Source organism: Piliocolobus tephrosceles, chromosome 14, assembly GCF_002776525.5.
Source record: "Piliocolobus tephrosceles isolate RC106 chromosome 14, ASM277652v3, whole genome shotgun sequence".
Classification (NCBI taxonomy): domain Eukaryota; kingdom Metazoa; phylum Chordata; class Mammalia; order Primates; family Cercopithecidae; genus Piliocolobus; species Piliocolobus tephrosceles.
This window is the reverse complement of record NC_045447.1, coordinates 38,629,785-38,651,817: the sequence shown is the minus strand read 5'-3', so window position 1 is coordinate 38,651,817 and position 22,033 is coordinate 38,629,785. Positions and strand designations below refer to the sequence as shown.

Below are 22,033 nucleotides of genomic sequence, written 5' to 3'. Positions count from 1 at the left end.
CCCAGGCTGGATTACAATGGCATGATCTCAGCTCACTGCAACCTCCACCTCCCGGGTTCAAGCAATTCTCCTGCCTCAGCCTCCTGAGTAGCTGGAATTACAGGCGCACGCTACCACATCCAGCTCATTTTTGTATTTTTAGTAGAGATGGGGTTTCACCATGTTGGTCAGGCTGGTCTTGAACTCCTGACCTCGTGATTCGCCCGCCTCGGCCTCCCACATCATATTATATATTTCATTACACGGTGGCTTCTCTTGTCCTCAGCTGTGACAAAACTTTTAGAAAGCTGTTTAGTTCTAAAACTGGCTAACATGATTTGGGGAAAAAATCAGTTGCCTAACATGAAAGAAAAATCAATTAAGAAATCAGAGTCTAGACCGGGCATGGTGGCTCATGCCTGTAATCCCAGCACTTTGGGAGGCCGAGGCAGGCAGATCACTTAGGGTCAGGAGTTCGAGACCAGCCTGGCCAACATGGTGAAACCCTCTCTCTACCAAAACTACCAAAAAAAAAAAAAAAAAAAAATTTGCTGGGTGTGGTGACAGGTGCCTGTAATCCCAGCTATTCAGGAGGCTGAGGCAGGAGAATTGCCTGAACCCAGGAGGTAGAGGTTGCTGTGAGCTCAGATCGTGCCACTGCACTCCAGCCTGGGTGACAAGAGCAAGACACCATTTCAAAAAAAAAAAAAGTTTAACTTTTCTTTTTTTGCTGTTATATACCAGATAGTCACAGTAGCCACAGCAATCCAGTTTGAAGTAAAACCCCATTCCTAGTACATTTCTAAATATTCTCCAGAGTCCTGAATATCATAATTCAACATGAATGGAAAAGAAAGTACTATATTTCAGATAAGGGAATCAAGTCAGGAATTAAGCTTCAGTGATTCGTAGGCATTGTTTTTGCTGGAGTTGGTAATCATTGCTTCAAACTTCCTTTTACAGGATAGCTAGCGGCCAGGAGAAATATAGTGGAAAATGCAAAACAACGAAATTATAAAGCCTGCCAAATACTTCTCAGAATTGGAAAAGAGCATCCTGCTGGCTTTAGTAGAAAAGTATAAATATGTACTGGAATGTAAGAAAAGCGATGCGCGAACTATTGCCCTTAAGCAGCGTACCTGGCAGGCGCTGGCCCACGAATACAACTCTCAGCCCAGCGTGTCCCTGCGGGATTTCAAACAGCTGAAGAAGTGCTGGGAGAACATCAAGGCTCGGACCAAAAAAATTATGGCCCATGAAAGGAGAGAGAAAGTGAAACGGAGCGTCAGCCCTCTCCTGAGTACCCACGTCCTAGGGAAGGAGAAGATCGCCAGCATGCTGCCGGAGCAGCTCTACTTCCTGCAGAGCCCCCCGGAGGAGGAGCCCGAATACCACCCCGACGCCTCGGCCCAAGGTATCCGTTCCTGATGCCAGTGTGCACATTCTCACTGGGTACCTGTTTGACATTTTAATTTTAAAATCCTCCATTTTGAGGGAACTTCTAAAAATGAAAATTTTGTATCAAACTCGATTTTCCTAATTCAAGATCTCAGGATTATATAGGACATTCAAAGTCATATAGAGGTGGGCGCGGTGGCTCACGCCTGTAATCCCAGCACTTTGGGAGGCTGAGGCAGGAGGGTAGCTTGAGCCCAGGAATTTGAGACTACCCTGGGCAACAAAGTGAGACCCCCATTTCTACAAAAAATAGAAAAAATTAGCTGGGTGTGGTAGCATGCACCTGTAATTCCAGATACTTGGGATGCTGAGACTGCAGGATCACTTGAGCCTGGGAGGTGGAGGCTGCAGTGAACTGTGCCACTGCACTCCAGCCCGGGTGACAGAGTGAGACCCTGTCTCAAAAAAAAAAAAAAAGTACATAAAAACAAAAGTACTTGTTTACATCATTGTGCTAGCTCTCTTGGAGGCTTTATTATTACTTAAACATAAAGAAAAATAAGGAACTGCGTTAATGGAGTTCTCATTCATGAGGTGCTGCAGTTGCCTATCAACCTATCTCAAATATGTTAAAGAGAATTTTATGAAGATTTATATTCTTCCACTCAATTTCACTTTTTTCAAAAAATATTTTTGGAGGTCCTTATTATTTGCAAAGCATTGCAGTAGGCCACTCAAAAGGCCATATTAAAAGAGCCAACTGGCTGGGTACTGTGGCTCACGCCTGTAATCCCAGCACTTTGGGAGTCTGAGGCAGGCGGATCACCTGAGGTTGGGAGTTTGAGACCAGCTTGACCAACATGGAGAAACCCCATCTCTACTAAAAATACAAAATTAGCTGAGCGTGGTGGTGCATGCCTGTAATCCCAGCTACTTGGGAGGCTGAGGCAGGAGAATCGCTTGAACCTGGGAGGCGGAGGTTGTGGTGAGCCAAGATAGTGCCATTGCACTCCAGCCTAGGCAACAAGAGCAAAACTCCGTTTCAAAAGAAAAAAAAAAAAAAGAAGCCGGGCACGGTGGCTTAAGCCTGTAATCCCAGCACTTTGGGAGGCCGAGACGGGTGGATCACAAGGTCAGGGATCAAGACCATCCTGGCTAACATGGTGAAACCCCGTCTCTACTAAAAAATACAAAAAACTAGCCGGGCAAGGTGGCGGGCGCCTGTAGTCCCAGCTACTCGGGAGGCTGAGGCAGGAGAATGGTGTAAACCCAGGAGGCGGAGCTTGCAGTGAGCTGAGATCCAGCCACTGCACTCCAGTCTGGGCGACAGAGCCAGACTCCGTCTCAAAAAAAAAAAAACAAAAACTATTTCAAACTTTAAAAAAAGTGCGGAGACTAATATGATGAACGCCTGTTTTAGCATTCACCCAGTTTAAAAACCAGCATTTTTAGCCACTATGCTATTGTGATCCACAGTTTTGGTTTGTGGCACCCCAGGGATCTTGAAAAACTCCCAAAAAATTAACTTTTAAGTTTAATATACTTCCATTAAAAAGAGAAAAATATGTCATACATAATTCTTAGGGAAAAAAACACTGTCATACAATGAAGGATGCAGTGATAGTGTGTCATGGCTTCAAAAGATTGGAATTAAGGGACTATTGAAATGACTCTAGGCAAGGGGAGGGTGGAAATGCACACAGATAAATTTCCAGCAATTCCTGCTTCTTTTCAGACAGGAAGTGGCCAGTTTATATAAAAATTTATTGCAGTTTTCTGAAAACAGACATTGAAGCAGAGGATGTTTCCTGGTGGGGGACAGAGGGTTGTTCATAAGGTGCTTCAGGGACCCAGCAACCACTTCCCCAGGATAGTCTGGTTCTCAGCTTGCAGGATGGGAAATTCACTTGTCAGTGTCTCCAGAGCAGACTGAGCTCTGAGGGACTGGCTCCTGTTAATTAAGAGTAACAAGAAGCAGTCCAAAGCCAGGCATGTTGTCTGTGTAGAGTGGAAAAGATAATTGCCAGGTGAATCAAATACATGTTTTTGATTAGCACCTTTTTTTCTGTCCTGTAGGCAGACGATCCTGGAGAAGCAAATTATGATCAAAGGTTTGCTTACTGATCATTTGACCAAGGTTAAGTCCAGGAAGCCAGTTGGGTAACCATAGTGGTTTATGCTATGAACTTCATGCATCAATTTCCAGTATAGGAACCTTGTGTCTGGGTTTTGATCCCTGAGTTCCCAACCCAGGGTACCTCCTAGCAGACAGTTTATGGGGGCACCGTCAGCTCTCTTTCTTGTGCCTCCTCATTGCTGCTTCTGTCGTGCATGGACTCTCACTGCTAATTAATGGTGTCCTTGTTTTGGAGATGTTTATAGCTTTAGCCAGTTACTCTCAGTTCCTCTCCATCTTGCTAGCTTCAGAGCCATTTAGCTTCTGTGAGGCTGTGGAGGAGTGTGCTGGGAGAGGAGGGAATGGATCAGCAGGGCTGCTCTTTATATTGCATATGTTCCCTGGGAGATACTGCTGAGAACCATGCTGGTGTGAGCTGCTTTCTGTTCATTTTGCAAACCTGTGATCCAGATTATTGTGTATTGATTTCATAGGGTTATTCTTAGGGGGCCTGGACAGTCTTATTTCCCCATTTTCAAATTCTGGGGTGGGATCTAGGAAAGTTCATCCCACAATTTTTTTTCTCTTTCTTTTTGGAAGAAATGATGTAATTAATTTACTCATAAACATAATTTATACATTTTCAGCAGAAGGGAATAAAGGTACATTCTCAGTGTTTTCCTTGTAGTGACGTTTAATAGTGACTCAAGTATAAAGGGATTTATTTTAAATTGGATGTTTGTATATAGATAACGCTGGGGACTTCCCTTTTTGCTGATTATTAAAGCATAGCCAAATGCTTCTTGCTCCTGTGTCCAGGTCCTATCTGGAGGGTGGTGGAGAACCTTGGTGCTTTGTCATTTGGAAAGTGTGTCCAAAGGTAATCTTAATACTAGTAGGTAGGGTACTGGCACTCTTTCTATACAGTAAAACAACTTTGAATTCATTTCACTCATTTTGCATTTCAATTTTCTTTCCAAAAAGAAAAGCCTGGAATTGTCAGTCATCCTTTCTGGGACTTGGTGGGAAAAAGGTGGAAAATCTGCTATAGAGTTATGGCCCTCATTACATCTTGTGTATTTGACATAAGGAATGTGTGTGTGTGTGATCTTTCTAACACTGTGCTGTCTAATACAGTTGTCACGAGCCACATGAGGCTCATAAGCACTTGAAATGTGAGTAGACCACATTAGGATGTGCTATAATTGTGCACACCACATTTTGAAGACTTAGTACCAAAAAATGTAAAAAAACTCATTAAATAATTTTTATATTGTTACATGTTGAAACGATAATATTTTAGATATATTGGATTAAAAAATATGTTACCAAAATAAAATTCACTTTTTTTTTTTTTTTTTTTTTTTACTTTTCTCATGTTACTCTGAGGATATTTTAAATTATATATAAATAGCTTATATTGTATTTCTGTTGGACAGAACTGTTCCAACACCTTACAGGGTACCTGTTACAGAATTAGGTACTCAGAAATTTGTTGGAATTTATGATAAAACTGTTAAACAGGATGGACTCTAATAGTATTCCACTAGAGGCCTCTCTGCAACTACTTTTTGGTATGAGATAGTTTCAACTGTGTCATCTTGATCACTGTCCCTTGTATATACTTAGCTTTGTCAATGACTTTCTGAAAATGTCCATCGTATTCCAACACACTAGTCTTAAAATTTAAGTATAACACTTAGGTATATATTAATATTTGCAAAACCCCCCAGTATTTCCTCCTTAAATACGTTTAAACAATTTATACCCTGCAGATTTTATGATGTGTGATAATTTGGCTTTGACACTTATCTTCCATTATTTTGAGGGAAACTGTGTACAGAACTAAGGGAGCCAACAAAATTTGCTAAGAGTGGCTGGGAAGCTAGGATAACCAAAAGTCAAATACATTTAAGAAAACTAAGCTTTGGAGTAGCACCCAAATGTCTTAGAATAATTTATATTTAATTTCACATTCTATGCTATAAAGTGATACTTGATAACTGTGAACATTTCTTAATAAACGCCATCATTATTACTGTTCAATCCTAATCTTTGGGGGTGAGATCTCTGGTACCAGAGGGCTGAATTATACTTCCAGTCATGGCACACTAGCCTCACTGGTCTGTGAAAAGCCTTTCTTTTGTTAGTTAGGTGTTTGCTTCATTTTTATTCCATTCTTTCATTCTCTTCTCCTGCACCTGAATCATTCTAACATGCTTACATATTCTTTTACATGTGTTTTGTGTGCATCTATTCTAAATTTATATAGTTTTAAATTTGTGCTAGAGATACTATTTTCTCTGCTTTTTTCGCTTAGAAGAATCTTTTTAAGATCAATTCCTAGGCTGGGCACAGTGGTTCATGCCTGTAATCCCAGCACTTTGGGAGGCCAAGGCAGACAGATCACCAGAGGTCAAGAGTTCACGACCGTCGTGGCCAACATGGCAAAACTCCCATCTTTACTAAAACTACAAAAATTAGCCGGGCATGGTGGTGCACACCTGTAATCCCAGCTACTTGGGAGGCTGAGACAGGAGAATTGCTTGAACCCTGGAGGCGGAGATTGCAGTGAGCCAATATTATACTACTGCACTCCAGCCTGGGTGCCAGAGCCAGACTTCGTCTAAAAAAAAAAAAAAAAAAAAAAAAAAATCAATTCATTGCAGTGTGTAAGTCTAGTTTCTTTCTTTTAGTTAATGTGTTATACTCCATAACATGCATCCATCCATCTTATTTATCCACTTTCCCAGGCAGCCTTATTTCCTCTATCTGGGGTTTGGCCTGTTTATAGTTTCCTTCCCATCCTTTTGCTGTCATGGTAGGTTTTTCCTGCTGATATTAAACTTACTCCAGTTGTCCAAGTGAAAGAACATCCCCTTGGCTTTCCTGGTCCCAGGAAAGCTGTTGGGGTTTCCTACCCTTTTTGCATAAGATTGAGTTGTTTTCTCCTTCAGGTGGCTTTGTTTTGCCTCTGAGAGAGATTACATGGTGGGTATTTGCAGCACAGTGCCATTTCTAGGCTAGTCTTTTTCCAATTAAGAGAGGATTCTTCCCATCTGAATAGTAGTTTCTATTCACTGGAGCAAATATGTGTGTGAAAGTTAATTAACTATACCATTGGGCCTCTTTAGTTTAAAGCCCCATCTTCTGCCAGAGTCTTCTTGAGAGGCCTGGCTTTTTTCCCTTTAAAATTTGGATGTTAGCACACATTTAAACTAAAAAGAATAGTTTTAAAGAAGAGTCATTTTTCTGCTCCCAGACACAAACATACTGCCTTTATATGTTCACAGCTCTAGAAATTTAGAGATCAAAATGCATGATACATACCCATATTCTTAATAAGAGATGGTTTTATAGTGGATACAATTTGGAGGCTGCATTTTAAGATATGTTAGTGATCAGCTGAGCAAGTGGAAGAGTGGGAGGCTGATTATTGTAGTGGTTGAGTTTGGATTTTAGAGTCATACAGACTTAGATTAGAATCCTGGTTCTTTCAACTAGCCATGTGACCTTGGATATTATATTTGGTTTTCTATAATAATACCTCCCTCATAGGGGAAGGATTACATGAGGTAATGCTGTAAAGCGCTAGCCTAGGACCTGGTTAGCTGCTCAAAAAACAGTAGGTGCTATCATCATCATCGTCGTCATCACCGTCATCATCAGGTCTCTAAAGCCTGGAATTGTTGAGATGAAAGTGAACATTTAGAAATTGGAAGAGGCCAGCGCAGTGGCTCACGCCTATAATCCCAGCATTCTGGGAGCCAAGGCGGGTAGATCGCTTGAACTCAGAAGTTTGAGACCAGCCTGGGCAACCTGGTGAAACCCCATCTCTACCAAAAATACAAAAAATTAACCAGGCTTGGTGGTGCATGCCTGTAGTCCCAGCTAGTTGGAGGCTGAAATGGGAGGGTCACTTGAGCCTAGAAGCTGGAGATTGCAGTGAGTTGAGATTGCACCACTGCACTCCAGCCTGGGTGACACAGTGAGACCCCATCTCACCAAAAAAAAAGAGGAAGAAGAAGAAATTAAAGAAATTGGGTGAGACAGCAGCATTGTGAGGGGATGAACTTTAAGGACTCAGAGGAGTATCCAGAACTATACCCTGGAATGAAATCAAAGAGAAAAGAGACTAGAGGTACCACAAAATGTCTAATGTGTCCAGTCTTTAAAGAAGACATTTTCCAGAATGTCTTCCTTTCTAAATCCAGAACTAGAAAGGAAACAGGTGAGGTAATGCTCTTTGCAGTTGAAGCTCACACCTGAGGGCCCTATTCTCAGTGTTAACCCTCTCCCATTCCTTTGTCCTGTGCCTTGGATACCTACACAGAGCACTGTTCCCTCTCCGTGGTTGGGCGTGTTAGGAGGTATGTGACCCACTGCAGGTGATTCATCCCATACACATTTCTTACATGCCCAGCACTATACCAGGCCCTGTGCTGGGTTCTACATGAGGATGAGCAGAAGCAATCTCTGTCTTCAAAGTTCTCAAAGACTTGAAAGGGAGGTAAACTGCCAGTTTTAACAAGTGTTCTGCCAGAGGTAGGCCCAGGAGGCAGTGGGAGCATGAAGAAAGAGCTGTCTTTGAGGCCAGAGCTGTCTCCAGGAAAGATTTCTAAGAGACATTTTCATTATTTCTGAATGGCACAGAAGTGCTTTTTTTTTTTTTAAACCTTCTCTTCCAGAAGTAAGATTTTTACCTTTTTTTTAATCATAATTACGGACTAGTTATGGTTGTTGCTTTACCTCTTGGAGTGGAATAATTAAACAGTAGCCATTTTCCTTTTATTAACAGGGTATTATGAATTAGGTTTCCCCCAGTAGCCGTTAACATTCGCAGCATCTCATCTTCCAGAATAATGGAGTGGACGTAATAATGTAATCAACTCTGTTAATAAATTGGCATTTTTTCCTCCAAGGAGAAGATTCTCTTTATTGGAAATGTAAAGCTTCTCAAGAAAGCCTTAGAGTCACAGCTAGAAGACTCCATGGGTTAGTGGAGTTAGTGGTTTCTTTATTGCAACTCCCTTAATTGACACTGATGTTACTGCTCTATTAAGAAATCAGGGCAAACATAGCACCTACCAAACATGGTAGACTTTTGCATCCATATACTCTTCGCTTTATATTCAAGGGTTCAGCCAATAAACATTTACTAGGCATCCACTGTGTACCAAACAAAGTAATTAGTACCCAAGGATTAAAAAAAAGAGAATGTCATGGTGCCAATACTAGTGTGTGTGAAGTGCTGTAACAGAAGAGTACATATAAAGGAGAGACCTAAGGTTTCACAGAGCAAGCGGCATTGGTTTTGAATGAGTAGGAGTTGGGGGGAGGTTAAAAAAGCGAGACTACAGTAAGTGGAGGGACAGATAGCCTAACTTTAAGCAGAAGGAACAGTGAAACAGAATTATGAAAAAAAGCATGACCTTATAAAGGATGTGAGTAGCTTGTGGTAGGACTGAAGGGTACACAGGGCATTTGGAAGAGTCAGACAAGAAAGGAAGGTCAGGTTATGAGTTTACTTAGGGTAGATTAAGAACAGAGCCACAGATGGGAACCCCCAGGAGAATATGAAAAGGTAACAGGTGAGTACAGCAAGAGTCTCTGTACATCAAGAAGACTTGAGAAGGAGCAATCAGAGAGGAAGGCATCTTAGAAATGAGGTGAGTCATGGTTCAGAAGCTAATGGAGGAAAGAAATTTCAAGGATAGTCAAGTACCAGAGATAGATTGAATAAGAGGGACATTGAAAACTCCCCAGATGGCAGTGCTGGAGAGTAAAGAGAAAATGTATGTGAGGGACTTAAGCCAGGGAATGTAGGCTCATCTTTCAAGGAACAGCATTTACAAGATGGCTCTCCAGGGTAAGGGCTAACACCTGTGACCAGGAAACAGCACTAGCACTCTTGCAAAGATTACACATATGTGTTCATAGCTGAATGAGAAGTTGGCAAAGGGTGATCAGACTGATAGAGAACTTACTTTGAAGATCCACACTGGCCTTGCATTGTGGTCCTACGCTCATCAGAGTTGGGCACATTTCAGTTTAGAATATCAACAAGGTCTCCGATTCTTGATAAGCATGGTTTCTGACAACGGATCCCATACTTTGAAGTTCTAGGAAATAACCTAACAAAACCCCTTGTCTTTATTTCTTAAGAAAAAATTGCTTTTGATTGTGGGTTTTTAAAAAGTCAGGTGTTGCTAGGGTCCCTGTAGACATGAAGGCCAAAGCAGACATGGTTTTAGATACATCCTGTAATGAAGGACCCTGTCATTTGAAATAGGATTGGTTTTTTTTCTCTGCCTGTAAAATCTTTGAACATATGTTTTCTGCTACTGTTTTTCAGAATCATTTGCTGTTTCAAATAGAGAACTGTGCGATGATGAGAAAGAGTTCATACATTTTCCAGTATGTGAGGGGACCTCTCAACCTGAACCCTCGTGTTCAGCTGTCAGAATAACAGCCAATAAAAACTACAGGAGCAAAACCTCTCAGGAAGGTGCTTTAAAAAAGATGCATGAGGAAGAACACCATCAACAAATGTCCATCTTACAACTGCAACTGATACAAATGAATGAGGTGCATGTGGCCAAAATCCAGCAGATAGAGCGAGAGTGTGAGATGGCAGAGGAGGAACACAGGATAAAAATGGAAGTTCTCAATAAAAAGAAGATGTATTGGGAAAGAAAACTACAAACTTTTACCAAGGAATGGCCTGTTTCCTCATTTAACCGGCCCTTTCCCAATTCGCCCTAAGACTTTGGGGGTGGCTGTCTTGTAATTAATCTGTGTTGGCAAAGAATGTTTGGAACATGGACCTGCGGTCAGTAACCTGTAACAGAGCTACAACTAGGAAAATTAGAGTGGTAGTAGTCACTTATTTAAGAATTCATTCAGGTAAACAGCTGCACCCTCTGTACCCCTTAAGTGGCAAAGAAGCTGTTATAGTCTTCTGAAAATTATCACTATGAGTGCTATAATTCTGAATGTAATGTCTCTGAATTAGAATTCATACAAGAACCACGTGTGAGTGTTGTTGTTGTTGTTTTTTTTTTTAAATCAAATGCAAGTGTGACTATAAAGGAGTGTGGCTGGTTTTTTTTTTTTTTTTTTCTTTTTAAACAGACAGCAGAACTTTTCTATCCAAATGAATGCCCTCTCATCGAAAGTGACTGTCCTGGGAGGCTACACGTTTCTCCAGTGGTGATGCTATTGCTCAAACTTGCTAGAGGTCTTTAGGGAACCTCCATGAGAGCTGCCACACTTTTTTAATTTTCTCAGTATCATCCTCTGAGTATGGATTTTCTGTTTTTAAACAGCCCAGTGTTTAGAAGGGTATTTTCTAATGTGGCTTATAAACCACCTTTTAAGGCCTTTCCTTTTCTAAATAATTCTCCAACAATGGTAGTTCTGTTGGAACTAAGGATGTAACTACTTTGAGGGAGAAATGTTCGTTTAGATTTCTACATTCTGGTATGTGGGTTTTATTAAAAAAAGAAAGACTTGCAATTTTATAGTCACACTGTGTATGTTTTTTAAAGGTGCTGCCTTCCCAGCTGTGCTCCAGTTTTTGTCTTCTCTCTGTAGTTTCCTCCCAGCTTTGTACTACTGAGTTGATGGTTGCCCTTGCTTTTAGTCTTTAGCCACCAAAGGAAAGGCCCTTCCCTCGCCATGCTCACGGTGCTAGCCAGTAGTAATGCTTTGTAGCTGGCATTACATAGTTAGCATTGGGCCCTTTGAGAATCCATTACCAACATATTCGGAAATATGGATTGATAAATGGATATTTTGACTGAGCTGCAGTATAGCTTCTTCTGTAGCCTCTTGTTAAAAACAGCCCTGGGAGTTGGGGACAGCAGTAGTTGGAAGCAGCAAAGTGACACTTAAGTACCAAGGCAGATCAGCAGTTTCTGACAATGAGAGTTCAAGGCCATGTGGTGGGGAAGGAGGAGTATATGTGGCAGAGTCCACATAAGTGATACAGGCCTTGGAGTCAGGGCCTGAATTCTAAGCTCAACTCTCCCTCAAGTTGCTGTATGAATGTGGGTAACTCCTTTTAACCCTTGGTGTGGTGTTTCCTGTCCACAGAACAAGGGAGTTGGGCTAGATAATGTTCCGAATCTGTTACAAGTTCTTGGCTATGGAGTGGTCTGTATAGTCTTGGATGGGTACTGCCCACATCATAATCAGCTGAAGAGCATGGGTCAATAGGGAGAAATTGTTTACTGCAATGGCTAAGCTTCCCTCCTGCATAATTTTGGAATTTGGGGGCTGGGGATCGTAAGTTTGGTAAGATACACATATACTTGCTATTTATGCATAGCACACAACTTAAAACGGATGTGAATTTATTTTTAACGCTGAATTATATTTTCAGTGTCTCAAAGGAACTGGTTATTTGAAGAAAGCCTGTGAAGACTAGTCTTCTTTGAAAGAAAAGATCCTTTTGTAAAGATTTATGTTCTTAATTTAGTTTTTACCAAATGGACCCTTTTAGAGAAAGAAGCATCAGGATAAAGTCCCAATCTTCAGTGGTTTGTGGAAGACAGAACCAAATGCTTCATGCCCTCCTACCCTTTTAGGATCAGGACAGGGAACAGCAGACCCTAAACATACATGTGAACTGAGCAAAGATTGCCTTTGCTTTGCCTATTGACACATCTAAGAACCTCATTAATATAGAGAGTACAGAGTGGAGTCTGAGATTCTACATTTCTTACAAGTTCCTGGTTTATGCCAGTTATACTTGTCTGGTTACTACACTTTTGAATAGCAAGGTTTCAGAGGACTCTATGAAGTTTCTATTTCTCAGAAATTTGGCTTAGGTACATCTTTACCTACAGTGGTGCTAGATATTATTCTCTGAGAACTTACAACTTAACCACACAACAATGCAGAAGAACACAAAAAATGCTTGTGTATTTTTTGGAACACAGTAGTGTATTTTAATGGAACTATAAAAGCATTGAACTGATTCCTAACTTTACATATAAAGGATAAACCAGCAGCCTAAAGCACCTTGCTCTACTGTTAATGGTACTTATGAGTTTCTAACAGTAGCTTCCAACCTTGGCTATGCATTAGAAACAGCATTTTATAAATAATTAGTCCCACTACATCCCACTTTCAGAGGATTCTGATTCAATTTACCTGGGCTGGGGCCTTGTCCTCTGTATTTTTCAGAAGCTTTACAGGAGATTATGATGCATAATTGGGATTGAGAATCACTGATATAGCATTCACAAATGTGTCTCATTTTATTCTTCATGCCGTGAGGCCATGCAGAAGGAAGGAAATGACACTCAAAGAAGAACCACCTGGTGTCAAGCCCATAGCTAATGAATGGCAAAGCAGAACCTCAATCCCAGATTTCTTGACTCCAAAATATATAGCCCAAACTGCCTGCCCTTGTCCCATTCCTTGAGCTCTATCATGGATTGGTTTTATCCTGAGAGTCAGATCACATTACAGGGTACTTGTTGCAGTGTCTCCATTTGTGAACAAGTATATCACAATTCATTTCACTTTTGAGCAGTTTCTTACCGGAGGTAGAAATGCAATAACCGTTTCTTGGCAGGTGCTGTAGGGGATAGACAGGTAAATAATAAGACACAGTTCATCATCCCCCACCTTGGCAAATCATAGACACAGCCCAGTAGGGAATATTAGGGTTGTACACAGCTATCATGTGTGTGATCACTGCATGTCTTCAAAGTGCGTTTGTACCTCAGCAAAGAGCTAAGAAGCATGAAGGAAGTCCTCATGGAGGAGATGGCAGTGGAGCTAAGTCTTCAGAGGTGGCATTTTGGCAGGTAGAGGTTTGGAAACAGAAGAACTTCACTAGATGCAAGGTCCTGTTGAAGATTCAAGATAATGAGACACATAATTGAGAGGGAGTGAGAGCATGGGGAATTTCTGAGTTTGGGCAGTAACATGATCAGAACTGTTCTACAGGAAGAAAAGTAGAAGAAGAACTGAGTGGAGAGAAGACTGGAGTAGGGGATACCAGGTAGGAGGGTTTGTCCCTGGTTAGGATGAGATGACAGCAGGACCCAGAAGAGGTTGCAGTAAAAACCAGAGAGACAGCCAGGTGCAGTGGCTCACGCCTGTAATCCCAGCACATTGGGAGGCCGAGGCGGCTGGATCACCTGAGGTCAGGAGTTCACGACCAGCCTGGCCAACATGGTGAAACCCCGTCTCTACTAAACATACAAAAAAATAGCTGGACGTGGTGGCAGGCACCTGTAATCCTAGCTACTTGGTAGGCTGAGGCAAGAGAATCGCTTGAACCCACGTGGAGGTTGCAGTGAGCCAAGATCGCACCATTGCACTTCAGCCTGGGTAATGAGCGAAACTCCGTCTCAAAAACAAAACAAAACAAAACAAAAACCAAAAAACCACGAGGGAGACCAGTGCGAAGGGCATTACCAAAGTGGAATCAGTAAGGCTTGGCAGTTGACCTTGTTTGTTGGAGAGAAGGGATAAGATTTTAAAGCTACATGTCTGAAAGAATGATGCTGCTGATCGAAATGAAGAAAGGATGTATTTCTGGCTCCAACCTGTCCTAGGAAGGCCTAGACACAGATCAGTGCTATGTCTCCCTCTCAACCTCAAACACCAACACCTCCATGCATTTCCTCTTTGGCTACTATGTCTTTTCCCCGACTTCTGCTTCTTCAGCTCTCGGGGCTGCCACTTCCTCCTGTTCATCTGACTTAGACCGTCCCTGCTGGGTCCTTGGTCACCTACTCATTTGGTGCTTCCTCTGCCATCAGTACCTCCATTGCAGCTGGTGGGATGTCAATCACCATCTCTTATATTTGCTTCTCACTAGAAAGATCAGGAGAAGTTATTTCTTTCCCTTGCGCTCCAATTTTTCTCTAGACAGTTGGTATCCATAATTTAAAACAATATTCCTTGTTGTATAAACAAGCATTGGCTGAGAGGGGCTGTTAATCCACATCATGTCCCTTTTATAAAAATTCATGCATGGAATCCTACATTGTTTGCATCAAAATCTCCTGAAATGTCTTAGGATTTTTGCAGCGAGAATATTAAATGCATTGTTTTGTTTTGTTTTGAAGAGACTAGACGTGCAGAGGAAGAGAGGTGGCATGGTGGGAGGGTACATTTGAGTTGTCAACAGCCTCTGCAGTGTCAGATCAATTACATCAGCACTTGGACTGAACCACGGGAAAGGAATGATTCTGCCTCCTGGGAATGTCAGAAGGACCTGATGATTATAGTTGGCAAAGCAATGAGGAGTGGCTTTGAATGTCATTGAGTAGCATTTCTGGATGTCTGAGCTTTTCAAATGACACTTCTTTTCTGCTGTGGCTTTCCTTTCTGTTGGACTGGTTCCCAGAGGGTCGTCTTGTTTGTCCTTGCCCTTGCTTTTATATCAGTTCATGTTTTCTCTTCTGTCATCTTCCTTCCCAGCCCTGTTTCTCCGTCCCCTCCTCCTGCACTCACAACAGCCTCCCTTCTCCCCTGTTTAGAGGTGGAAGCATGTAAGAATGCGTGTGAGGGGGATGCTTGCCAAAGGACAGCATATTCAACATCTGGTATCAACAAGGTAACATTTAGCCTTAGACTAGCCAAACTACTGATGACCTGCTTCAATGCTGCATCTGCTGCTTTTTGTGTTGATGGTACTCAGAAATCATGGGAAAGGTCTTCAGTGATCCATGACTGCAACAAATTATTTTCCTAATTGTGCCGTATATTATGCCCCTCAACACAACTTACTAATCTCTGCCTCAGTTCCTCCATCTGTGAAAGTGGTGTAATACTTATCTACCTCCCTTGAATGTTGTGAAGATTAGTATATGTTGGTAAAGCACTTTTAAAATAAAGAATGATATAAAGCATTTTAATATTGTTGTCTTTGGGATGTGGGTGCCCTCCTGTAGAGAGGCTGCCCTGTCGGGGAAGTATCCCAGGTGTACCATGGTTTAGGAACACCCAGTGTATAAAACTTCCAGTGTAACAAAAACAAGAGTGTGATTGTTTCCTTTCTTTCTGTTTTAACCTCATCTCAGGCTCTACTTTCAGATTACTTTCTTTATGAAAAATTTCAACATGACATTTCTTTAAATAGGCTTTTGGTGCATTTAGCATGAGATTCAATTTATAGAAGTGATTTATGCAAGATTTAAAAGAACACATCTATTGAACCTCTATTACCCAATATAACTGTTGAGTTTGCAAGCTAATTATTAATCTAACAGTGAAGTTTATCATCATTAGGTGGAAAATTTTGGTTTCTGCATTATCCAGATGTCCAGATTGTGTATGAAAGTTCTCTTACTGTAGGTACTGATTGGAACGGACAGAATGGTGATCTTGTTACTTCCGAATGAGAGGATCTGCAGTTCCACTACTAAAATGCCCTTACAGCACAGCCAGTTTTAGGGGAAAAGACTAACCACACATGCTCACTAAAGGGCTGACAGTCAGTCCATGAGACAGGAAAATGGAATATGGGTTCTCTTTCTTGACTCCTGGTGACTGCTAAGAGATTTAAGTCAGCTCTGGTCTGTTTTCTTTTCTATGGGTTTGTTGGGAGGAAAATTCAAAATCCTGTTATTTAAGAGATTAGTTTTTTTATGGCTGGGCGTGGTGGCTCACGCCTATAATCTCAGCACTTTGAGAGGCCAAGGCGGGTGGATCATGAGGTCAGGAGTTCGAGACCAGCCTAGCCAACATGGTGAAACTCTATCTCGACTAAAAATATAAAAACTAGCCAGGTATGATGGCATGTGCCTATAATCCCAGGTACTCGGGAGCCTGAGGCAGAAGAATCGCTTGAACCTGGGAGGCAGAAGTTGCAGTGAGCAGATTGTGCCATTGTACTCCAGCCTGGGTAACAAGAGCAAGACACTGTCTCCAAAAAAAAAAAAAAAATGATTTTTTTAAATCAAAAGACTACCTGCTATGGGGGAAATACTCTAAGTAGCAGTGGAAGGTAAGGCTCTAGTTCTTTTCCTGTCCCATCATCTGGTTCAGCTTCCAGCATAACCAAAAAGGAAATTCAGAGGCTGGTGCTGTGCGTATAGATTTAGATTCTTATCTATGAGTCTCCAAAGAGTTTCTTGAAATGGGCTGGTTGTTCTTCAAGATTCTGTGGGACTGGAGGCAGTTGCTCCAGTCACTCAGGCATTGAGAAATCTGGGGTATGACTGGGGCAAATGTCTCATGTGGTCACCTTTATTTCCAGGCTGAAGGGGCTGGAGCTATCCAGGAGAAGCTCTTCTCAGGGCAGAAGTAGAAAAGGGCAAGCCCAACTGTAGAAGAACATTTTATGATTCAGTGTTATATCTGCTAACATCTCCTTGGCCAAAGCATGAAGCTCTAAGGAGGAGAGAAGTAGACTCTTCCTAAGAAGGTGAGGAGAGGAGGAACAGTAATCTAACCTACCACAGAATCACAAGTGAGAAGGGAACTAGGGGGATACCAAGGAGTTGAGATTATATTATAAATCAAGGAACGGGGAGCCCAGGGAACAAATGCGTCCTCATTCCTCTGATTTTCTACTGAGAAACTTCTTCATTACTTCTTTCCTTCCTCTAAATTTGTTTTTCATTTAGTGGGGGAGGCTTTAAAATGGTGATAATAATAGAATACCCTTCATAGTGTTGTTGGATGAAATGAGTGACATATGTATTTAGAATACTGCCTGGTATATAATAAACATTATACATTTTAGCCATTATTTTTTTAAGGTCATATGGCTTCTACATGGGGATGGAGAGATTTGAACCCAAGTGGTCTGGCTCCAGAGTTCATGCTTTTAAGAATGACAGTGCAGACCAGGCACGGTGTCTCACGCCTGTAATCCCAGCACTTTGGGAGGCCAAGGCAGGTTGATCACCAGAGGTCAGGAGCTTGAGACCAGCCTGGCCAACATGGTGAAAACCCATCTCTATTAAAAATACAAAAATTAGCCAGGCGTGGTGGTGCACACCTGTAATTCCAGCTACTCAGGATGCTGAGGTAGGAGAATGTCTTGAACCTGGGAGGCAGAGGTTTCAGTGAGCCTAGATCGTGCCACTGCACTCCAGCCTATGTGACAGAGTGAGACTCCATCTCAAAAAAAAAAAAAAAAAAAAAAAAAAGAAAGAAAGAAAAAGAAAAAACAAGAATAACAATACATCTGGGTGTGGTGGCTCATGCCTGTCTGGAAGGCGAAGATGGGAGGATCACTTGAGCCCAGTAGTTCGAAGCCAGTCTGGTTACATAGTGAGACTCTGCTTTAAAAAAATTAAAAATATTAATAAAAAAAGAATTGTAATACACAGCTTTTGTATTCAGCATCTGACTTCAAATCTTAGCTTTGCAAAGATGTGACCTCCTGAGTATTAGACCATCATCAGCAAAATACCTACTTCTCAGGATTGCTATGATCTCATGAAAATACAAATATGGAAGAGCCTTGAAAATTATAAAATCGAATCCCTCAAAGTTCCACAAAAACAACCCCTGCAAAACCTCTAACCCTCTATTCTGATCTTTTGTGTTGCAAGAGTCTGAGACTATCTCTTCTCCCATCACAAAACCTCATCTTCAATTGCCTTCCAGCCTCCTCACTCTGATATTCCTTGAACACAATCATCAGCCTCTCAGTTTCAGAGCCAGGCTCTGTGCAATTTCTTCTGTTGATCCCTCTACCTGGAATACTCCCAGCTTCTCTGCAATCCCTTCCCATCACCTATGCTGCTGAAATGTTACCCAGTCTTCAAGGTCAAGTGAACAACAGGACACACTCCCAGAATCTGGGCTCTGGTTCTAGTTTTGTGGGCAAGTTACTAGGTCTCTCTGGATACTAATTTCTTTGTGAGAGAAGGGTGTTGGAGATGAGGATCTCTAAATTCATGTTCTGATTAGTCTAATTCTGAAATTAAACTAACTTTTTCAATTTACTGCATGTAACCCAAGTTATCAATTTGACCTTCTCCTTAAAAGATAATGTGTACCTAAATGGAATTCAAATACTACATGCAAGTGGATGAGCCCCCAAGGTTGAAAGCACCATTCATGAATGTTATTGATTATTGTATTATACTTTACAAATGCAATCTAAATATAGGCAATACAAGAATTTCTATATAATGGGAACAAAAAGGTTGTTGCTGCTCCAAATGTAATTTTCCCTATAGATTATAGGCCACTTCTATTTTATAAATTTCCCCATTCTAAGGCAATCATGTGCCCAGAATATGTAGTTTTTTTATATCCTTTAAAAATTCTAATCAATTGATTATGGTAGATGATTTCCATTATAAACCCAGGGCTATGTGAAAATCTACTTCAAAGAGAAGGAAGTCAGCATTTATTGAACACATTCTGTGGGCTTTTGGCATATTTATGTATTATTTCATTTAATTCTTAAAATAGTCTGCAGATGTAAGTAATAATATTCATATTTTATAGAGGAGGAAGTGAAGCCTGGAGAGATTAAAGTGACTTGTTCAAAATTATATACCAAAAGATCTGGAGATGGATAGTGGTGATTTGTACAGTAATGTGAATGTACTTAATGCCACTGAACTGTACACTTAAAAGTGGTTAAAATGGTAAAATTTGTGTTATGTTTCACCACAAGAAAGAAAAGGAACTCACATAGCTAGTAAATAGCTTAACTAGATTTAGATTCCAAGTCAGTAGGCTTTGATTGGTCTGTTTATGACATGGGAGAAATTCAGCACACTGATTGGGTGGTTATGTTCATCAAAGATCTGCCAGGAGACTGAGGAGCCTGAAGCAAAAAACAAGCAGAGAGAAGAGCTAAGTGAGGTTGTAAGTGTCAGCAACAACTAAGATGGCAACCCCAATTCTGTCTGATAGCAAGCTGAGAACCAGTGACCAAGGCAAAAAAGAGATCATCAATCAGGTTTGCCATTTAGATTAGCGTTTCTGCAATGTTAGTATGCATAGGAATCACCTGGCTGTCTCATTACAATGCAGATTTTGATTTAGTAAATCTGTGATGGGGTGAATTTTGCATTCCTAACAAGCTCCCAGGTGATGGTGATATTGCTGGTCCATGGACTAACTGATGCATAGCAAGGATTTAGATCACTCTAAACTCCTCCAAGGCAGTTGTCCAAGTGTGGCTTTCAGATCACTTGCACCAGACAATCTGGGGTGCTTTCGCAAAGCAAATTCGGGGCCCCGTCCTGGACCTAATGAATCGGGATCTCTGAGGTGGGATTGGAATGTACACTTGTAACAAGCTGCCCATTTGCTTGTTATGTGTATGATGTTTGAGAACCACTGCTAATAGGACATCAACATGTCATGATAATTATAAACCCTTTCACTTGCATACCCATTTCCAGTTTATAAATCCTTCTCACATCCTGTTTTTCCTGTACCTGTACAGCAGGCTGATGAAGCTGGTACCATTAGCCCCGCTCTGCAAATGAGGAGAATGACATCTCTAGTCTTAAGTGCTAGACTCAAAGGGTTTCTGACTCCCAGGAAAGCATTCTTATTATTTTGTGGCTTGCTCTCCCACTTTACCATATCTTTACTTATACCCCTACACAAATTAGAAGTTCTTTTATGTCTAAAAAGCTTTGCAGAGCCATTTTCTTGCTATGATGCTTTTAAAGATTTCAATCTAATTTAGCACATTAAGCAGCATAGTTTATGCTTATAAGTATAAAGTTATCCAAGGTCATGGCAAAAAATGTTTGGTGAAGTAATTAAGAAATAGTTTGCACTGAGGTTTTTTTTTTTTTTTTTTTAATCTTTTTTTAATCCTTTACCTACATTTATCAATTGTTAATGGTTCATTTTCCTCTCTTTTAACCATTAGAAAGGAAGTTACAGACATCATGACACTTCACCCCTAAATACTTCAGCATGTATCTACCAAAAATAAGAAAATTCTCTTAGATTACTATAATCCCATCATCACACCTAAGAAAATTAACATTAATTCAGTATCATCTAATAGATAGTCTACACTCAAATTTCTGCAGTTATCTTAATATCTTTTATTGCTGTTTATTTTTTTGGATCCAGTTAAGGTTTATTGCATTGCTTATTTTGTCTCTTTAGTCTTAATAATCTAGAATGAAACTCTCTCCTTATTATTTTTTTTTTGTGACATTAAATTTATTTTCAAGTCCAGGCCTTGTAAAGTACCCTCACATTCTGAATTTATTTGGTTACTTCCTCATGATTGGATTCAGGTTCAACTTTGTCAGCAAGGGTATCATGTAGATAAATGTCATGAACCTCTCATTGCATCATTTTAGGAGGCACATAGTGGCAAACTGTCCCTAAATTTGATCACCTGGTGGAGGCGGTAGCAGTCATTATAAAGGTACTTTCACTCCATTATAAAGTTACTTTCACTCATAGCTAATAAGTTATCTGTGGGGTGATGCTTTAAGACCATGAATATTGTCTCCTTGTAACCTTTCACCCAAGGGTTTTGGCATACATTGATGATCCTTATCTGATTCTATTATCTTGTTGAAGATTGCAAAACGGTGATTAAATCAGTCTTGACCATTTGTCAGCATTCATATGGAAAGAAGGCATGCTGGGTTTAAGAAAATCTGAATTTAGGTTACCTCACGTCATGCTGGCTACTCAGAAAGCAAAGGCTCCACTTCGTCACATGTTTCTTAAGAGATCATCTCCCTTAGAACTCCTTGGCTGGGGTGGGGAGGACAGGGGATAGTTTTTTCCCTGTGCCAAGGAACATCTACCTGAGAGAAAAGACTCCTAACTTCCTCCTCCTAAGCATCACGGCTTTAGGTTGCCTCTCTGGTGTCTGCCTCTGGTGCTATCCATCTCTTCTGAGCTCTGCTGGGAGAACACAGAAGCTGTGATCCAGGAATTTCCTTAATATCTCAAAATCCTAACTACAAACCACCTGCAACAGCCCCCATTCTTTCTACCTTCCTTCTTGTTACAAAGAAGAAAGTGTCTTCTTTTAATAGCCATTTCTTCTATCTGTACTCTGAATGCCACTCCTTCCTGTTTTCTCAAGAATCTCATGCAGGGCAGGTGTGGCGGCTCACGCCTGTAATCCCAGCACTTTGGGAAGCTGAGGCTGGTGGATCATGAGGTCAGGAATTCGAGACCAGCCTGGCCAACATGGTAAAACCCCATCTCTACTAAAAACACAAACATTAGCTGGGCGTGGTGGCGGGCGCCCGTAATCCCAGCTACTCTGGAGGCTGAGGCAGAAGAATCATTTGAACCTGGAAAGCAGAGGTTGCAGTCAGCCGAGATTGCGCCATTGCACTCCAGCCTGGGTGACAGGGTGAGACTCTGTCTCAAAAAAAAAAAAAAAAAAAAATTCTTATGCAACTGATTATCGTTTCTCCTGTGTTATTATGTTCAAGTCTCCCCTTGCCCCCTTATTGGATTTTTATCATCATCATTTAAATGTGTTATAGTCTTATCTTAAAAAGTACTTTCTTTACCCACAGTCACCTTTAGCTTTGTTTCTCTTCTTCCCTTAACAGCTGAGCTGTCTAAACGTTGTCTCTACTTCCCAATCCATCC

General features: G+C 41.1%; 1 protein-coding gene across 3 annotated transcripts in view; it reads left to right on the top strand.

The window, feature by feature from the left end:
• MSANTD3 (Myb/SANT DNA binding domain containing 3) overlaps window positions 1-10,525 on the top strand; it is a 25,250-nt gene extending 14,725 nt beyond the window's left edge. For all 3 annotated transcript variants that reach the window (XM_023202680.1, XM_023202684.1, XM_023202688.1), the window contains exons 2-3: window positions 943-1,393; window positions 9,849-10,525. In XM_023202680.1, coding sequence (XP_023058448.1) covers window positions 976-1,393; window positions 9,849-10,258 — 828 coding nt within the window. In that variant the 5' untranslated portion in view covers window positions 943-975 and the 3' untranslated portion in view covers window positions 10,259-10,525. The remainder of the gene's footprint in view (window positions 1-942; window positions 1,394-9,848) is intronic.
• The last annotated feature ends 11,508 nt before the right edge of the window (window positions 10,526-22,033 follow it).